General features: G+C 36.3%; 7 protein-coding genes and 9 long non-coding RNA genes across 16 annotated transcripts; 7 read left to right on the forward strand and 9 right to left on the reverse strand.

The window, feature by feature from the left end:
* Positions 1–385: 385 nt before the first annotated feature.
* klp8 (kinesin-like protein Klp8) lies at positions 386–2,365 on the forward strand. Its single transcript, NM_001020104.3, has 2 exons — positions 386–1,397; positions 1,450–2,365. Exons 1-2 carry the CDS (start codon positions 747–749, stop codon positions 2,332–2,334), a joined length of 1,536 nt encoding a protein of 511 aa, NP_594675.1. The 5' UTR covers positions 386–746; the 3' UTR covers positions 2,335–2,365.
* cog1 (COG complex subunit Cog1) lies at positions 591–4,791 on the reverse strand. The gene is made up of 2 exons (NM_001356175.2): positions 4,647–4,791; positions 591–4,586 (listed from the first exon to the last, which is right to left on the reverse strand). Exon 2 carries the CDS (start codon positions 4,500–4,502, stop codon positions 2,397–2,399), a length of 2,106 nt encoding a protein of 701 aa, NP_001342918.1. The 5' UTR covers positions 4,503–4,586; positions 4,647–4,791; the 3' UTR covers positions 591–2,396.
* Positions 2,425–2,626, forward strand: SPOM_SPNCRNA.4103. The gene has a single exon (NR_193464.1). It is a non-coding gene; the product is annotated as a non-coding RNA (long non-coding RNA).
* Positions 4,792–4,939: 148 nt separating the features above from the next.
* Positions 4,940–5,336, forward strand: SPOM_SPNCRNA.4104. Its single transcript, NR_193465.1, has one exon. It is a non-coding gene; the product is annotated as a non-coding RNA (long non-coding RNA).
* Positions 4,980–5,187, reverse strand: SPOM_SPNCRNA.4105. The gene has a single exon (NR_193466.1). It is a non-coding gene; the product is annotated as a non-coding RNA (long non-coding RNA).
* An 86-nt stretch (positions 5,337–5,422) lies between the features above and the next one.
* SPOM_SPAC144.17C (6-phosphofructo-2-kinase) lies at positions 5,423–8,274 on the reverse strand. The gene is made up of 3 exons (NM_001020107.4): positions 7,634–8,274; positions 6,643–7,583; positions 5,423–6,598 (listed from the first exon to the last, which is right to left on the reverse strand). The coding sequence occupies exons 1-3, from the start codon at positions 7,950–7,952 to the stop codon at positions 6,509–6,511; spliced, it is 1,350 nt and encodes a 449-aa protein (NP_594678.2). The 5' UTR covers positions 7,953–8,274; the 3' UTR covers positions 5,423–6,508.
* Positions 5,611–8,007, forward strand: cia2 (sister chromatid cohesion protein). Its single transcript, NM_001020106.3, has one exon. The coding sequence runs from the start codon at positions 5,683–5,685 to the stop codon at positions 6,220–6,222; it is 540 nt and encodes a 179-aa protein (NP_594677.1). The 5' UTR covers positions 5,611–5,682; the 3' UTR covers positions 6,223–8,007.
* Positions 8,275–8,660: 386 nt separating the features above from the next.
* On the reverse strand, positions 8,661–9,189 carry SPOM_SPNCRNA.1016. The gene has a single exon (NR_149856.1). It is a non-coding gene; the product is annotated as a non-coding RNA (long non-coding RNA).
* Positions 9,190–9,261: 72 nt separating this feature from the next.
* vrg4 (GDP-mannose transporter Vrg4) lies at positions 9,262–10,949 on the forward strand. Its single transcript, NM_001020108.3, has one exon. It carries the CDS (start codon positions 9,291–9,293, stop codon positions 10,326–10,328), a length of 1,038 nt encoding a protein of 345 aa, NP_594679.1. The 5' UTR covers positions 9,262–9,290; the 3' UTR covers positions 10,329–10,949.
* erf1 (cytoplasmic translation release factor class I eRF1) lies at positions 10,901–12,859 on the forward strand. The gene has a single exon (NM_001020109.3). It carries the CDS (start codon positions 11,048–11,050, stop codon positions 12,347–12,349), a length of 1,302 nt encoding a protein of 433 aa, NP_594680.1. The 5' UTR covers positions 10,901–11,047; the 3' UTR covers positions 12,350–12,859.
* Positions 10,926–12,751, reverse strand: SPOM_SPNCRNA.1017. Its single transcript, NR_149857.1, has one exon. It is a non-coding gene; the product is annotated as a non-coding RNA (long non-coding RNA).
* aro1 (multifunctional aromatic polypeptide Aro1) lies at positions 12,844–17,727 on the forward strand. The gene has a single exon (NM_001020110.3). The coding sequence runs from the start codon at positions 12,892–12,894 to the stop codon at positions 17,611–17,613; it is 4,722 nt and encodes a 1,573-aa protein (NP_594681.1). The 5' UTR covers positions 12,844–12,891; the 3' UTR covers positions 17,614–17,727.
* Positions 13,102–13,346, reverse strand: SPOM_SPNCRNA.4106. The gene has a single exon (NR_193467.1). It is a non-coding gene; the product is annotated as a non-coding RNA (long non-coding RNA).
* SPOM_SPNCRNA.4107 lies at positions 13,468–13,843 on the reverse strand. The gene has a single exon (NR_193468.1). It is a non-coding gene; the product is annotated as a non-coding RNA (long non-coding RNA).
* Positions 13,992–14,362, reverse strand: SPOM_SPNCRNA.4108. The gene has a single exon (NR_193469.1). It is a non-coding gene; the product is annotated as a non-coding RNA (long non-coding RNA).
* SPOM_SPNCRNA.4109 lies at positions 14,564–16,203 on the reverse strand. The gene has a single exon (NR_193470.1). It is a non-coding gene; the product is annotated as a non-coding RNA (long non-coding RNA).
* Positions 17,728–17,847: the final 120 nt, after the last annotated feature.

Raw genomic sequence — 17,847 nt, forward strand, 5'->3', positions numbered from 1 at the left:
ATAATCCGATTTGGAATTTATTATCTAAAACTTGCTCCAACATTGACATTAATATACAATAATTTTCGTTGCTATTTGGGTATCATTTAAATATGTGACCTATCAGATTGACTGAGCTTATCCTTGTAGTCAACTTACTCTACGGTACTTTATTGACATGATCATTATAACATATACGTTTGGACTCATTGACATTTAGAAGCAATAAATTCAAACTTCAAACAAACTTCGGAAGCAACAGTTAGTAAATGCTAAAGCTAACATGTCATGGCTTGTATGGCATTCATTTGATTTAATTTACAAACTGTCAACTTGTAATCGTGTTTAGTGACATGTTACCCAGTTGGTGCTGGTTTATAAACATCAGCCTACTAGCTGATAGAAATACGAACGAACGCATTCTTTCATCAACAGCTAGCATCTCGGGGAGGGTATTACATTAATTATATTCCTGCATTTATCAATCTATTTGCATGACTTTCTCAGAACTTAATTCGTTCCACTCCAGTAGGTCTTGATGTTTATTTTGTCGTAAAAACTTCAAACTCTTGTTTATTACGCACTTTTGTATTGGAAATCTAATTTTTAATCTTTCTTCTTTTTTATTATTTAGTACTTATAATTATACATATTTTCAATTCGATTATCCTCAAACTACCTTCGACTTCAGCCATTAATTGTTCCCCATACGATTTAATTGATATTCTATTGTTATTACCTGGTTAAGTCCGATATTTTAGCAATCAATGTCTACAGCTAATGTTCGCGTAATTGTTCGTGTTCGACCGAAATCTTTAAGAGAGCTGTCCAAAAGTGCTGAGGATCTACTGTCGGTCGATTCTCATAACAAAACTGTTACCATTACTCCTCCTAAACATGGATTAAAGCATTCAAGACATAAAAATAGAGTTAACGGTCCACGCACCTTTGCTTTCGATGAGTGTTTTGCACCATCTGCTCCAGAATCAAAGAACTTATCTGGTCAAGAAGACGTTTACGAAAGCACTGGCCCTTTATTGGTAAAATCAATCTTGGAAGGTTTCAACTCCTGCTTCATTACTTATGGACAAAAAGGCACTGGAAAAACATATTCGGTTGTCGGGCTGCGAGGCCAACCAGGTATCATTCCTCATATATCAGAATCAATTTTTGAAGAAATAGATAAGTTAAAAAAAAAATCACCAAATACTACTATTACGGTTTCCATTTCATTGGCAGAAATTATTGAAGAGACACCCTACGACTTGTTACAGCCGAATGTTAATTCTTCACATACTCCTGGAGAAACTGTATTTGTGCAAAAGGATTCATTGACTGGGTATCATCTTCATGGCCTTTCTGAATTTGAAGTAGGAAGCGCTCAAGAAATTGATGCGTTTTTACGTCTTGCTGCCAAGGTATGTCACTAGCAAACAGTCTTGTCAAATAGAAACATTAACTCTGGTTTAGAATATAAGGACAGAACTTTCTGATATTTCAGGTGTTAGAAAGGGCCATTCGGTATTTTCCCTGGTAGTTCAGCAGAGAATCATAGATCCTAAGACTCGCCATTCTCTAAAGAAAGCATCACGCCTACAAATAATTGATTTAGCCAGCTTTTCGAAAGGTTCACAAAGAAATGAAAGCATTAGTTCTTTCGAAAGCTCTTCTAACAACAAATCACTTTCTGTTCTTAATCGTGTTATTGCGGCCTTGACCAGCAAAAAAAATGATGTGTTGATTCCTTACAAAGATTCGGTCCTAACAACATTGCTTCAAGATGCTTTGGGAGGTAATTGTCGTACTATTATGTTAACTTGCGTTTCACCTTGTGATTTTGATGACACATTCTCAGCACTTCGTTATTCTGAAGCTGCTCGAAGAATAAAAAACATCTCTAACATTAATTGTAAGGAAGCTTATAGCACTAATAATGAAGGTGAACTTGATGATATTTTGACGACCCTCGAATCAGATCGAGAACAACTAAGACGGCACGAAGAGCACAGTCAAAAACTACTCAAATTTATTGAAGAAATTAGAAATGATTATGAGGAGAGGATCCATGCTTTAGAGTCTCAGAATTCAGCTTTAAAAGCACATCTTCGATTAGCAGTGGATGCTTACTTAAATCCTCTGGAATTCAATTTTGATGATAAGAATGTGAAATTGAAGGAATTTGGTAGTCCAAACATTGCATATAAGCAAGAATTAAATAGCTTCCAAGGAGAATTAAGTTCTTTATTTAAAGACCTAAAACTAGTGAAGTCGCAGTTGCATGATTATCCGAAACCTGAAGTGTCTGATATAGACATGGATATGGAGAGTTTAAGGCATGATTCCTTGTTAGATTGAATAATAGAGGTTACCAATTATATAAAACTTTATCTCATTTTACCAAAGAGTATGACAATGTATCAAGTGATGACTTTCTGCGCCTTTACTCTAGGAAGTAAAACTGTAAAGAAAGACAGCAATTTTGGTACGCATTCTTTTACATTAGCCCTAACAGTATCGAAATCTTCTTTTGAAAACTCATCCTGAACATGTAAGTCAATGAGTTCTATAAAGTGTTGATAATCTATAACTTCTCTAGGATTGTTAGTAAAATCGGACAAGTAGTTGATAAATTCCATGTCAAAGGTATTTTGCTTCATGTGGTCCATAGATTTCGCAGCTTTAAGCCTTTCCAAATTTAATATAAATAATGATTCAAAAAGGTTGGGGGTGAGTAATCCCTTGAATTTATCCGAAACGATGTCAAAGCCGAGTACCTCTAATTTATCTATTAACATTATTAGAGAATTGTATAATGCAAACGAAGGACCAAAGAAATTTCCTGTAATACACGCCGCAACATCCAAATTGATTTTCGATTCGTTAATATATATCCCCGTAGTAAAATCAGTCAACTCTCTAACAAGAATGTTTTGTAACTTGTAAATTAAATCATCAAAAGGAACTGATTCGTCCATGTGTCGAAATTGTTTTAATAGTCGAACAATCTTTAGACATCTGGAAGTTCGTAATTGTTTTTCACTACTTGATTCCATTACCGCAACGTTATTAACGAATGAGCAGACTAATTCATATATTTGGGCAAATGAGGTCTTCACAAAGTTGAGTAGATAATCTGCCAGCGTAAGATAATTAGGTATAATGTCGCCTAAAGTAAAAGAAAGGTGTAATGTTTGAAGTTTTTTCAAAACTTGCAGCGATTCATCTAAAACCATATCAAATGAAGCCAGTGACTGCCAGAACCTCTGAAAGCCATCGTCCATACCACAAGCGGGAAGTATATTCTGTTTTAGCTCATTTAAAACTTGTTGCTTTAACTGGAAGCTCCAAGGATCAAATGAATTAGTAGGAGGGATTTCGAAACAAATTTGCAGCTTCTCTTTAATCTTGTTCACGTATAGTCCCAAAGAATCGATGATATTTCGAGAGGAAATAATGAAGTGATTTTGCAGTATTGAATTCCAAAGTTCATAAAATTCTTTGAACTGGGGCTCTGATAGTTCACTTAACAAACCTTCTAAAATTTGATAAAGTGTAGTAAGAGACGTGGCGTTAGAAAAGAAAGATTTCTCAGAATGCGAAATTTTTGAAAAAAAACTCAGCTTCCACTGTTGAAGAATGTTATCACCATCAAACTGCTGTAGTGTTTCAAAAGGGGTTGTAACTTTTACATCTTCAGCAGAAAAGTAAGCTTTTAAATAGCATTCATCTAAACATATATTTCTCAGGATTTCCTTTTCCTTAAAAATATTGAAATTCTTCGAAGCTTCTAAATAACTACGTATTTCATTAGGAAAATCTCGAGCTAGCTTCAGCGTGTTCAAAAATGTCAAGGAAAATTCTCTCGCATCATTCAAAATAAGCAATTGATCTTCACATTCCTGTAAAAATATGTCAAGTCCCGAAGATATATTCGCCTGATTAAGCAGAATCCATGATGTGACGACTGAGACCTTTGATAAAGAAGAAGTCATCGCTTGTTTCAAACGATTATTCAGATAATTTTTACACGATTCAAGTCTATTTACTAATATGTGGCATTGGTGGTCGTTTGGTAAATCTGCAGGTAATATTCTTAGGCAGAAAATCAATAGTTTGGACGATTGCAAATATTGCTCCTTATTGAACAATTCCATCACAAACAAGATAGCATGTGCATAAAATCTCTGTAAGAATATAAAATAATCACCAGACGTTTGCGATATACTTTCATTATCGGATAGAAACTTTGAGACGCGATCCACTTTTGGTAAACTCACCATGGATTGAAATTCGTATGAGTTTTGCAAAACTTTCTCCAGATTATTTCTAATGTTAGAGAGATTTTCAGAAGCTTCAATAAAGCTTTGATAGTTAAAGCAAACATTCTGTTGCAACTCTCTTCCTTTCTCCTCAATCTGCTGGCTGACGAACTTTTCTAGTTGAATAGTTTGAGCAATGCTATGTGTTCTAAAAATTTCTTTCCAATTTGAGGAATGTGAAGACATAAGATCCGTTTCTACCATTTTAAAACTACTTCAATGAATAAGTCAACGAGGGATAAGTAATTGTACGGGTAAAAAAAATTTCAAAACAAAGTTCATAGGAAACTGAACATAGGTTGATAAAGTTAGCTGGTTTGCTTATTATTGTTTGTATGTGTAACGTACAGGAACTGCATATAACGACTATAAATAGCTTGCTTATAAACAATTTCCAATACGATTGGGTAAGAAAGAATCAACTATAGGTGTTTGACAAGGCTAGTATTTTGTATTGAATTACTATGAATTTCTGGTATCATAGTAAGTATGTAAATGAATTATGGTCATTTACATGAGTTAGTAAATCAGTTAGTGGGGTGCTCAGCATTTTCGTTAAAGAAATTACCATCGTATTGTTCATTGTCTCTCATTATTTAACAAACGCTATAAAATGCTAGTGTCCAACTATTGACACAGTGTAATTACTACTATCTATTTCAATTAAAATAAAGGCTTAGTTTCTGACTAGCATAGTATGCCAATCTATTGCTTGGATATTGGACTACAACTGTGTGTCTCCCAGTTCTAGGTAGTTGGAGTGATTATATGCCTTTTCTAGTCAGTAATAAATTTTCAAATATCTCGTATTACTTGTATGTTATGAGTATTGAAAGCTTAAGCTGAAAATACAAAACTCACACCCTTTTGAGCATGCAAGAGACTGCGATACTGAGTTTCTCTTGCGATTAATACATTTGTTTATGTAAGTATATCAATCGTAAATAGATAGTAGGCTACAATCAAAATATTGCATGGTGTTTATAATTTAATTTGAAATGATTTATTATTGGTTGCGGAACGTGGGTTTAGTTAGGCCATTTACAGTTTCTAATGTGACTATAATCACTTCAAATAAAGTATGCATATCTACCGTACAATAAGTATAAATACTTAATAAGACATATAAGAAGTACTGATAATTAACGTTCGTAGTCTAATTTACTAGGGGCTTGTCGACACGTAGCATATAGTAAAGTGTTAACGCTAACTGCATGGTAGTTGAGCGTGGCAAGTGCTGACTTTGATAACGCACTACGTAATCCAAAATGACAATTATTCATCCTGAGGTTAATTAAATTTTATGCCTTCCAAAATTCACACTATCGAAGGTGATATTCATAGTAGTCTTTAGTCATTTATTAGTTATTAATTTAAAAAAAAAATGAGTGCAAATTTACAGAACGAAAACCCGGAAGTAAAGGAGTTAAATCAATTGCCATCTAGGGTTGAAGAAGAAGAGGATCTATTGTTGAGTTCTACGAAACAATGGCTAACCGAGATTGAAAGTGAGCAGACTAACATAAAGGAAGAAAGAGATCCAATAGATCCACAAGAAATATACGACCTTCTAGCTAAAATAAATGATCCAGAACATCCATTAACTCTTGCTCAGTTATCGGTCGTCAAATTAGAAGACATTGAGGTTGTTGATAATGTTGAAGGCGATTCTTATATCACAGTTCACATTACTCCAACTATCCCTCATTGCTCTATGTGCACATTGATCGGTTTATGCATTCGAGTTCGCCTCGAACGCTGTCTTCCTCCCCGTTTTCATGTCGATGTGAAAGTTAAAAAAGGTACCCACGCGAGTGAGTCTCAAGTAAACAAACAACTGAACGATAAGGAACGAGTGGCGGCTGCCTGTGAAAATGAGCAACTTCTATCTGTTTTGAATGGAATGATGGCGACCTGTGTTTAAGCGTTTGTATATGACAATAACTTCTTAGTTTTTTAATTTTATCGGATCCCTGGTTGCTGTTCCCTTTATATGGATTGGTATATAATCTTTTTTTTTTGTTCAACGAAATCAAGACCTTTTCTTTCATTTATCACTAAAATATCACTTTACTAGTTTTGATACGACTTACAAGTAGTATTAAATTTTTGTGCACAAACTCACAATTCAATATATAATTGGTCATGCGCATTTATTAAAAACAATTAGCATTTTTTTGTCTGAGAAAACAGACATTGGAAAATGCCATTCATAAGTCATACTCATTGACTGTCATGCCGGTGCTGCTTTCGATCAATTCGTAAATTGAGGATGAAGAAAGGCATAATTGGGGGATATCCTAAATTATTTGTAAGTTGCAATGGACAATGTCAGAAATCTTACCTTAGCTGGTACATTCATATAATAACCGTAAAAAACCCGTATTATGCTTTTAGAGCCGATCAGCAAAACATCACGCTGCTCCCGACCCAATTCCAGTATTAAAGGCTCTAAACGAACAGCCAAATCATAAAATGATTCTTTCCGTTTAACTCTATATCTGTAAGGATCTACAAGGTAAAGATTATACTCTTCTTCGCCATATGTTTCTTTTAATTTCTGTAAATCGTCTCCAAATGAATCCATTAAGATCGGGGAAAGACTCGACATAGATGAGGTAACAGAACCCAGTTCTCGAAATGGACTCATTACAGAGTCCTCCATGCAGGATAATACGTGTAAGTTTTTGAAAGAAACATCTGGGAAAGATTTACGTATACGATCAGCTACATATTCAGAAAATTGGCGATTTTCTATGTCATCTTCTGGTTCTCGTAATTTTAACGGTCTCATAGAAGCTTTCGGCACCAAAAAGATACGTTTTCTCGCCAAAGTCATGTTCATGAGAAGGAACAGTATTCTAGACAATAGGTAACCTTCATTACTTTTGTTTGCGATGATGGTTTCAGCAAAATTAATCATTTTAACAAAGGAATAGTCCTTTTCATCAATGGTTTCATAATGGCATTTGAGAATATCAATTCGACGACAATATTCTTTTTCGGCCATCTCCAAATCCCAATTTCGAAATTCCTCAGAAACATGAATTGCTTCTTGAATATTCGCATTGATGACATCCTCTTTATTGCACAGACTTTCAATAAACAAGATTTTAAACCCGCAATTCTTGAACCTATCATATAAAATACGACGTGTACGTCTAGTACCATTTGTTGCATCGTAAATAGCAACCTGACCTTTCTCTTTAAGTAAAAAAATCTCTAAGTCTGCTAAACATCTCTCAATTGTGTCATTCCTACTAAAAACATGATTTTCTGATGCAGCTGTTATAAGTTAGCAAAGGTACAAAACGTCGACTATAGTTTCAGCTTACCAGATTTCACAGGCGAACTAGTCATTTCCCTAGTGCGTTCGTCTATGTATTTCGCAAGACTGTAAAATCTACAATTAAATCCCAACCACCTCAGATATCTGTCTATCGACACAGCAATATTAGACTTGCCTCTAGCCGGTAAGCCAGACATGATGATTACGAGCTTTCCGGCATGAAAGAGCATACCGCTCTCTGTACTGTAGGGTTGCACACCTCCAAACTTTTCATTATCGAGTAAGGCTTCAGAGCTTCGATTGGCAGCGCGAAGCATGTTTGGATTGATTGCCTGCTCAACCGCAATTGAATTTCTGCGCGACATCGCAACGTCTAATCAAAGCAAGCTGTTTATAATTAGAGTTTTAATATAATATATGCGATTATATATAAATTATTTATAAATTAAATAGGAAGGTCCAAAATCTGATTGAAATGTACTTAAATCCTTTGCAACCACAATGTTTACAATGTGTGCCTTGTATGTGGGTATTTTGATAAATGATTTCCACAAAGGTGAAATATGCAGAATGTTGTTTACAATGAGTGTAATACCAATTCCTACTAAAAACTGCGGTTTGCAAGAGGTCGACTGCTTATATACAGAGAAGAGCTTCTTACAATTGATATGGGCACAATGCTCGTTTAAGACGGATGGCTAAACATCGGTAGTGCTTTACGCAATACATCTGTGGTTGCACTTCGTTAATTAATTTTTAGCAAAGTTAAGCGTGCCCTAATATACCGTACATATCTGCAATTGGAAACGCCCATAGGAGTTTAAGATGCGTAGCTTTCTAATGGTGGGGTATTTTCGCATACTTATACTACATGTTTTGCATTTGCAAGTTCAGTTGATTTTTGATTATTGAAAGTGGCATTGAGAATTACTGAACACTTCCCAACAACTCATAGATTTTTTTAGCCAATTCCATGATTAAAACATGCGAGTACCTAAACGCATGTATATTATTTTATAGTTGTACTTCATCAATCGTCTTCTCTGCGTCAACACTTCTTTCTGCACTTTTACTTTTGAAATAACGTCTTAATAGCTATTATGGTTTAAAGACTAGACTATTATCTACGAAAAAGCGTTTGTAAGTAGCCCACATTGCATTCGTTTATAAATTTATAGTCCAATTGAACGAAACGAAAGATCCATGTAGAAAGGTCATTGTCTATACGGTTATACTCCAATCATCTATTATAATATGAGTCAATTCCCTTGCCTCTCTAGTTCCAACAAATGCTTAAATTGTATATGTATCTGCATCGCGACTTTATATATGATCGACTTCGACTGGAAAACGATCTTCATACACTAAGGAATTTCACAACAATTCAAACACAGCTTTTACAGTAAATGCTCATACTTTGTTGTAAAACATATGAATTGGTGTAACATTAAGTGTGGCTTGCAGGCGAAAATACTCTTTTATAGATGAACAAAAAAGTATTTAAATAATTATATTTTATATGAGAAGACCAAGTTATTTAAGTTTGATCAACAGAGATGTTAATCAATCTGTATGCCAAAACTTGTTACCAATGGACTGTGTCTTTGAGGAAGGGTAAGGCCTGTTACGTACGCGCTCCTTCCAAACATGGTGGGTAGGTATGTAGACAACTTCACCGGAGCCATCACGAAATTCCAACAACAATGGATAATCATATGCTAAACCGAATTAGTAAATCACCGATTCTTCCAGTGGTGTCATATTGCATGGCTTCCATATTGATGACTTTGACCAATAAATATGTTCTTTCGAGTCCTGGTTACAATATGAACTTTCTCCTTTTGACTGTACAATCCACTGTTTGTGTAGCAGCCATTGGGATACTAAAACGTTTGAAAGTTATTAATTATAGGGATTTTGATTTTCGTGAGGCCAAATTTTGGTTTCCTATTTCCTTTTTATTGGTAGCTATGATTTATACTGCATCGAAGGCTTTGCAATTTCTTTCTGTTCCAGTGTACACTATATTTAAGAATTTAACTATTATTATCATTGCTTATGGTGAGGTCCTTTGGTTTGGCGGGCATGTTACTGCTTTAACTCTTTTTTCTTTTGGATTAATGGTTCTTTCTTCTATTGTCGCTGCTTGGGCAGACATCCAGTCTTCCTCATTTGCTTCCCAAACCTTAAATTCTGGCTATTTATGGATGGTGCTTAACTGTCTCACAAATGCTGCTTTTGTTCTCGCGATGCGTAAGCGTATCAAACTTACCAACTTTCGTGACTTTGATACCATGTTTTATAACAACTTACTCAGTATCCCTGTTTTGGTTATCTGCACGCTCTTTACTGAGGACTGGAGTGCTGAAAACATTGCTCAAAATTTCCCTCCTGATGCCAAATTTGGTGTTCTAATGGCTATGGCTATTAGTGGTGTTTCTTCAGTAGGAATTTCTTACACCTCTGCCTGGTGTGTACGCGTAACTTCTTCGACAACTTATAGTATGGTTGGTGCTCTTAACAAACTTCCCTTGGCTATTGCCGGTTTAGTGTTTTTTGATGCACCCATCACTTTTGGATCTGTTACCGCTATTTTGTTGGGCTTTATTTCTGGTGTTGTTTATGCCGTTGCTAAATCTCAACAGCAACGTCAGAAAGATCCTGCTACCATCCTCCCTATGACTCATAATCCCGTTAGTGCTAGTTCTCAAAGCATGCGCGATAGTCTGTCAAAGTCTTAAACCCTTTGTGTTGGTTATTATTTATGTTTAATTTGCAAAATTTTTTCAAGCCTGCATAAGAGAATAGACTTTGTTTCTTTTTACTTAAAAAGTTTTTATTACCGTTACTCAAAATATACCGCTTTTACTCGTGTTCGATAAAAACCTGATTACGAGATCGTGTCGTTTATTACAACGTGACTATTAGGTTTGAAATATTTTGACAGATAAAACACTGACATTCAATTACAATTTTTAGACCTCTATTATTTCATTTCCTAAATCATTTGCTTTTTTTTTCTAAATATCATTTCTTTCTTTAAAATGCTCTCCGATGGAAAAAGGACGTCTAATGTTCTTATGTCTTCGTTTCCTTTTACTGAGCTTCTAAACTATTGGTTGAATGTTTGTCAGCCGCTTGGAGTCGAATTGTTTAGTGATTCAATTTTACTAATATTTTACCTCCAAAAAATTATTTGTTTTTTTGTATATTATTGAAATACTGTAATAAATACAAATACGATAGCTAAGTTAACGAAATGTATCGTGCTAAAAGTTTTCATAGGCCGTCACCTTTCAGTAGGCAAAAACCTACCAACTACCAAAAACGAAGTACAAGAGGTAATTCGTTGCTTGAACTGTCTGTTCAAGTTATAAAAAAATAGGATTTCGGTTTTCGGATTTTTCATAGTGTGTACAAGAACCTTGGGTATAAAAAACTTTAAAACAAATTTTACAAAATGAGTGAGACTGCTGAGAAAGCTATCGAAATTTGGAAAATTCGCCGTTTGGTAAAACAATTGATTAACTGTCATGGAAACGGCACCTCAATGATTACGTTAATTATCCCACCTGGCGAACAAATATCCAGATACAGCAATATGCTTGCCGAAGAGTATGGCACTGCCTCTAACATTAAATCTCGTGTGAATCGTTTATCAGTTCTATCTGCAATTACTTCAACTCGTGAGCGTTTGAAATTGTACAATAAAGTCCCTGATAATGGATTGGTCATTTACTGCGGTGAAGTTATAATGGAGGGCAATAAGACACGCAAGCTCAACATTGATTTCGAACCCTTCAAACCAATTAATACTTCGCAATATCTTTGTGATAATAAATTTCATACTGAAGCTTTAGCAGAATTGCTTGAAAGTGATCAACGCTTCGGATTTATTGTTATGGACGGTCATCAAACTTTATATGGTGTTGTTTCTGGTAGTGCTCGTGAGGTTTTACAACGATTCACTGTCGATTTACCTAAAAAACATGGACGTGGTGGTCAATCTGCTCTTCGTTTTGCCCGTTTACGTGATGAAAAACGTCACAACTATGTTCGAAAGGTTGCTGAAGGTGCTGTGCAGCATTTTATTACTGATGATAAACCTAATGTTGCGGGTATTGTTCTTGCTGGTTCTGCTGATTTTAAAACGGAACTCGGTCAAAGTGACTTGTTTGACCAACGTCTTCAATCTCGTATTATCAAGACTGTAGACGTCTCGTACGGTGGCGACGCTGGTTTTAACCAGGCTATAGAATTGGCTGCTGATACTTTGTCAAATGTGAAATATGTCCAAGAGAAAAAATTGATACAACGCTTTTTCGACGAAATTAGCTTAGATTCGGGTAAATACTGTTTTGGTGTCGTTGATACTATGAATGCACTTCAGGAAGGTGCCGTAGAAACACTTCTGTGTTTTGCAGACCTTGATATGATCCGTTATGAGTTTAAGAACTCAGAAGGTAATCCTGTTATTACATATATGACTAAGGAGCAAGAGGAAAAGGATTCTACCAATTCGTTCTTGCTAGATAAGGATACAGGTGCTGAAATGGAGTTAGTAAGCTCTATGCTACTCTCTGAATGGCTTGCTGAACATTACAAGGATTACGGTGCTAACTTAGAGTTTGTTTCTGACCGATCTCAGGAAGGTATGCAATTTGTCAAAGGTTTTGGTGGTATTGGTGCTGTTATGCGTTACCAGCTTGATCTCTCCATGCTTGATCCTGAATCTGATGAATTTTATTCCGACTCCGACTAATTTTCCCCTTAAAAGTAATATAATAAACTAAGCGTGATTTGTATTTACCGATTGTCATTTAATCTTTTTGAGTTACTATCTTTTGTTGGTTGCTTAGTGATATTTGAGGTTTGCCATTATAAATCTTATCGACTTATTTTTCTTAGACTATGTAAATTCACTCGCTTCTTCTCCTTCATAAGTTGTGTCGTACTATTATTCTTTTTGTTTTTTTCAAATAAATTAGCGGTAGGCTAATATTTTTCTTTAGCTGCCTTCACTGCTGTCCGCAAATTTGGGAAAATATTAATTAAAATGCCGAGCATCATACTGATTTCTCGAACAGTAAGTATATTGCATCTCTTACGATTTTAAGTTTAAATATTTCTAAAATTGCAAGTTTAGCAATTAAATAAGTATTTAGGATTGATTTAGTTTGTGATTTGAGCTCTCATGAATTTTAGCATTAACGAGATTTACGGTCGTATCTTGTCGCAATCTACAAATAGAAGCTTGTCCTTAGCAAGTAGCATATATCTTGCAATACTATAATCTTCTGCAAGATGTCAAACGAATCTAATATAATTACAGTTCCTATACTCGGAAAGGATACTGTGAGAGTTGGATTTGGTATACATCAATATATATGCACTGAAATTCTGGAAAACTTCAAGTCTTCGACATACGTCGTAATTACAGATTCAAATATTGCACCTCTTTACCTGGAAAAGATTGAAAGTACTTTTAATAAGTCTATTAAAGATGCCAAGGCTGAAGCAAGGTTGCTTACTTATGTGATTCCTCCTGGAGAATCTTCAAAATGCCGAGCTATGAAAGCGGAAATTGAAGATTGGTTGCTCACACAATCCTGTACACGAGATACCATCCTTATTGCTATGGGAGGTGGAGTTATTGGTGATTTAGTGGGATATGTAGCTGCTTCATTCATGCGTGGCATTCGTTTTATTCAGATGCCTACCACCTTGCTTGCTATGGTTGATTCTTCTATTGGAGGGAAGACAGGTATTGACACTCCCTTGGGAAAAAACCTTGTTGGTGCTTTTTGGCAACCTCTTAGAGTGTATGTTGATATGGTCTTTTTACATACCTTACCTCCCCGGCAAGTCATAAATGGCTTGTCCGAAATTATAAAAACAGCTGCTATGTGGAACGAAAATGATTTTCAATTACTTGAAAACAATTCCGCTGTTTTATTGGATGCCTTGAACAAACCTTCCGTTCCAGGAGAATACAAGTTTGATAGTATCAAACCGCTTTTGCAAAAAATTATTCTTTCCTCAATTCGTACTAAGTGTGAAGTAGTTACGCTTGACGAACATGAGGGTGGTCTCCGTAACCTTTTAAACTTTGGTCATTCTATTGGTCATGCTTATGAAGCAATTTTGTACCCACAAATCCTTCATGGAGAGTGTGTTGCAATTGGTATGGTTAAGGAAGCAGAACTCGCTAGATACCTTGGTATTTTAAAGCCTAATGCAGTTGGACGCTTAACAAAATGCCTCGTTTCTTACAACTTGCCTATTAGCGTTAATGATCCGAAAGTAAAAAAATATGCTAGCTTTAAGCACTGCCCTGTGGAAAAACTGATTGAATACATGGCTGTGGATAAGAAGAATCAAGGATCTAAAAAACGTATAGTTATTTTAAAGGCTATTGGTGAAACTTACGAAAAACATGCTACAGTAGTTTCAGATGACGATATTCGCTTTATTCTTTCTCGGGATGTAAAGGTCGACGAATTTACTAAATCAAGTTGGGATGTTGTTGTTACTCCTCCTGGATCTAAGTCAATCTCCAATCGCGCTCTTGTTTTGGCGGCTATGGGCAATGGTACATGCCGTCTTACTAACATGCTTCACTCAGACGATACCCAGTTTATGATGTCGGCTCTGGAATCGTTAGGTGCTGCTACATTTTCTTGGGAAGATGGTGGAGAAACATTGGTAGTCAAAGGAAATGGTGGTAAGTTGGCCGTCCCTAAGGAAGAGTTATATTTAGGAAATGCAGGAACAGCTGCTCGTTTTTTGACTGGTATTGCTGCTTTGGTCTCTTCAAAGGATGGTGCCAAAGTTGTTTTAACTGGAAATCACCGAATGAAGGTTAGACCTATAGGACCACTGGTTGATGCTCTAAGAGCAAATGGATGTGAAATTAATTATCTTGAAAAACAAGGCTCTTTGCCCTTAGATTTATCATCTAAAAATGGTTTAAAAGGTGGTATTATAGAACTAGCTGCCACTGTTTCCTCGCAGTACGTATCTTCTATCTTGATGTGTGCTCCTTATGCTTCACAACCTGTTACACTAAAATTAGTAGGCGGCAAGCCCATTTCTCAATTGTATATTGACATGACCATTGCTATGATGGCTTCATTTGGTGTCAATGTTACGAAATCTACTACGGAAGAAAACACTTATAATATACCTTGCGGAAAGTATCAAAACCCTCCGCATTACGAAATTGAAAGCGATGCAAGTTCAGCCACTTATCCTCTTGCTATTGCGGCCATTACCGGTACCAAGTGTACTGTTCCTAATATTGGCAGTGCTTCCCTACAAGGTGATGCCCGTTTTGCGTGTGATGTGTTAAGGCCAATGGGCTGTACTGTCGAGCAAACTGCTACTAGTACTACTGTTCAGGGTCCTCCAAAAGGAACTCTAAAACCATTAGAGTCTATAGATATGGAAACCATGACTGATGCATTTTTAACCGCTTCTGTTGTTGCCGCGGTTGCTTGTAACGTTTCTGAAGGAGATCCAGTTACACGAATCACTGGCATTGCAAACCAAAGAGTTAAAGAATGTAACCGGATTGCCGCAATGGTTCACGAACTTGCAAAATTTGGTGTTCGTACCGGCGAATTGGAAGACGGCATTTACATTTTCGGCAAAAATTATAAAGAACTTAAAAAACCCGAAGAAGGAATTTATACTTATGATGACCATAGAATTGCTATGTCATTTAGCGTTTTGTCATTAATTTGTCCCTCTCGCACATTGATTATTGATAAAGCTTGTGTCGAGAAGACCTGGCCATATTGGTGGGATGTACTTCATCAGTCTTTCGGTGTTAAGCTTACTGGTGCAACCTCTGTTGCTTCCGATCCATTAAAGGGAAGTATTTCAAAAAATGCTTCTATAATTTTAATTGGTATGCGAGGTGCAGGTAAAACTACCATTGGTAAAATTATAGCGAAGCAACTAAACTTTAAGTTCCTTGATTTGGATGAATTACTAGAAGACTATCTTGAGATGCCCATTGCTGAAGTTATTTTCAGGATGGGATGGGATGCTTTCCGTCTTGAAGAACACAAAGTATTGCGAAAGTTTATTACTGAACATCCTGAAGGTTATGTTGCTGCTAGCGGTGGAGGGGTTATTGAAATGGACGAATCGCGGAATCTGCTTAGTAATTTTGTTAAGGAGGGTGGAATAGTGCTACATGTCCACAGAAATTTGGAGCATATCAAGTCTTACCTTTCAGAGGACCAGACTAGACCCACTTATAAAGATCAAGAAAGCATTGACGATGTTTATAAGCGCCGTCATGTATGGTATCGCGAATGTAGATCTCATTATTTTATTAGCCCTGTTTTAAGTAACCAGGTAATTGACGAAAAAATTCAGTATTCGATGTCTCGTTTCTTAGATGTCGTTACTGGATCCTCGCAAGTCCTTCAAAAATTTAAAACCAAAAAACGCTCTACATTTTTGACTCTAAATTATCCTCGTATTGAGGATGCTTTGCCAACTTTAAGAGATGTGACAGTTGGCTGTGATGCAATTGAAGTTCGTGTGGATTATTTGAAGGATCCCAAAAGCTCAAATGGAATTTCTTCTTTGGACTTTGTAGCTGAACAAATTTCACTACTTCGCTGTTCAACTACTCTACCCATCATTTTCACAATTCGTACCATTTCGCAAGGTGGTTTATTCCCGAATGATAAGGAAGAAGAGGCTAAGGAGTTAATGCTGTCGGCAATGAGATACGGTTGTGACTTTGTAGACGTTGAGCTTGGTTGGAGTTCTGAAACCATCAATATTCTTTATCAACACAAGGGATACACAAAGTTGATAATGTCGTGGCATGATTTGTCTGGTACTTGGTCATGGGCAAGACCTCACGAATGGATGCAAAAAGTTGAATTAGCTTCTTCATACGCTGACGTTATCAAATTGGTAGGCATGGCTAACAACTTGAATGATAATTTAGAATTGGAGGAATTTCGAACCAGAATTACGAATTCAATGGATATTCCATTGATTTTGTTCAACATGGGACGTTTCGGACAACTTTCGAGAATACTTAACAAGTTCATGACCCCTGTTACGCATCCATTACTTCCTTCAAAGGCTGCTCCCGGTCAGTTGACTGTTAAACAACTTAATGAAGCTCGTGTTTTGATAGGCGAAATTCTTCCCGAGAAATTTTTCCTTTTTGGTAAGCCTATTAAGCATTCTCGCTCTCCAATTTTACATAGCACCGCGTATGAGCTTTTGGGGCTCCCACATACCTATGAGGCATTCGAAACTGATACAGTTGACGAAGTGCAGAAGGTGTTAAACTTACCAGATTTCGGAGGCGCCAACGTTACTATTCCCTATAAGTTGTCTGTTATGAAGTTCATGGATGAACTCAGTGACGAGGCAAGATTTTTTGGTGCTGTAAACACTATAATTCCAATCAGAATTGGAGACAAACTTGTTTTGCGAGGTGACAATACTGATTGGCGTGGCATATACGATACATTTGCAAATGCATTGGATGGTGTCTCTCTTCGTGATACTAATGGATTAGTGATTGGAGCTGGTGGTACTAGCCGTGCTGCTATTTACTCATTGCATCGTTTGGGAGTATCCCGAATTTATTTGTTGAACCGCACTTTAGCCAACTCTTATCGTGTTCAAGACGTTTTCCCTCCTGATTATAACATCCATATAATAGATTCTGACAATATTCCTTCTGAAGAATTATCTAGTGTTACCCTTTCCGCGGTCGTCTCGACAATTCCTGCAGATATTGAGCTTCCTGAAAAAGTTGCATCTGTTATTAAAGCTTTGCTTGCTAACAAAGCCGATGGTGGAGTATTCCTTGACATGGCTTACAAGCCCTTGCATACACCTCTAATGGCTGTTGCATCTGACTTGGAATGGAAATGTTGCAACGGATTGGAAGCTTTAGTTCGTCAAGGTCTTGCGTCTTTTCATTTGTGGACTGGAATGACAGCACCATTTGATGCTGTTTATCAAAAGGTTATTGAGTAAGTCAACAATTCAAATTTTCGATTTAGTTAGGTATTTTGAAATCTATTTTGATACAAATGTAGAATAAAAATACAGGAAGTAATTTTTTTTAGCACTTCAGCTAGTAGAATCAGGAAGCCAATTGACGCTTGGTATGTCAATGATCAGTAAGCAGTCGCAAAATGTATGAACGCTGTAAATTTACAACAACAAAAATAATCTTGTAGAAGTGGAAACATTACTGTACCATTTTGC

The sequence above is a fragment of the Schizosaccharomyces pombe genome (genome assembly GCF_000002945.2).
Source record: "Schizosaccharomyces pombe strain 972h- genome assembly, chromosome: I".
NCBI lineage: Eukaryota > Fungi > Ascomycota > Schizosaccharomycetes > Schizosaccharomycetales > Schizosaccharomycetaceae > Schizosaccharomyces > Schizosaccharomyces pombe.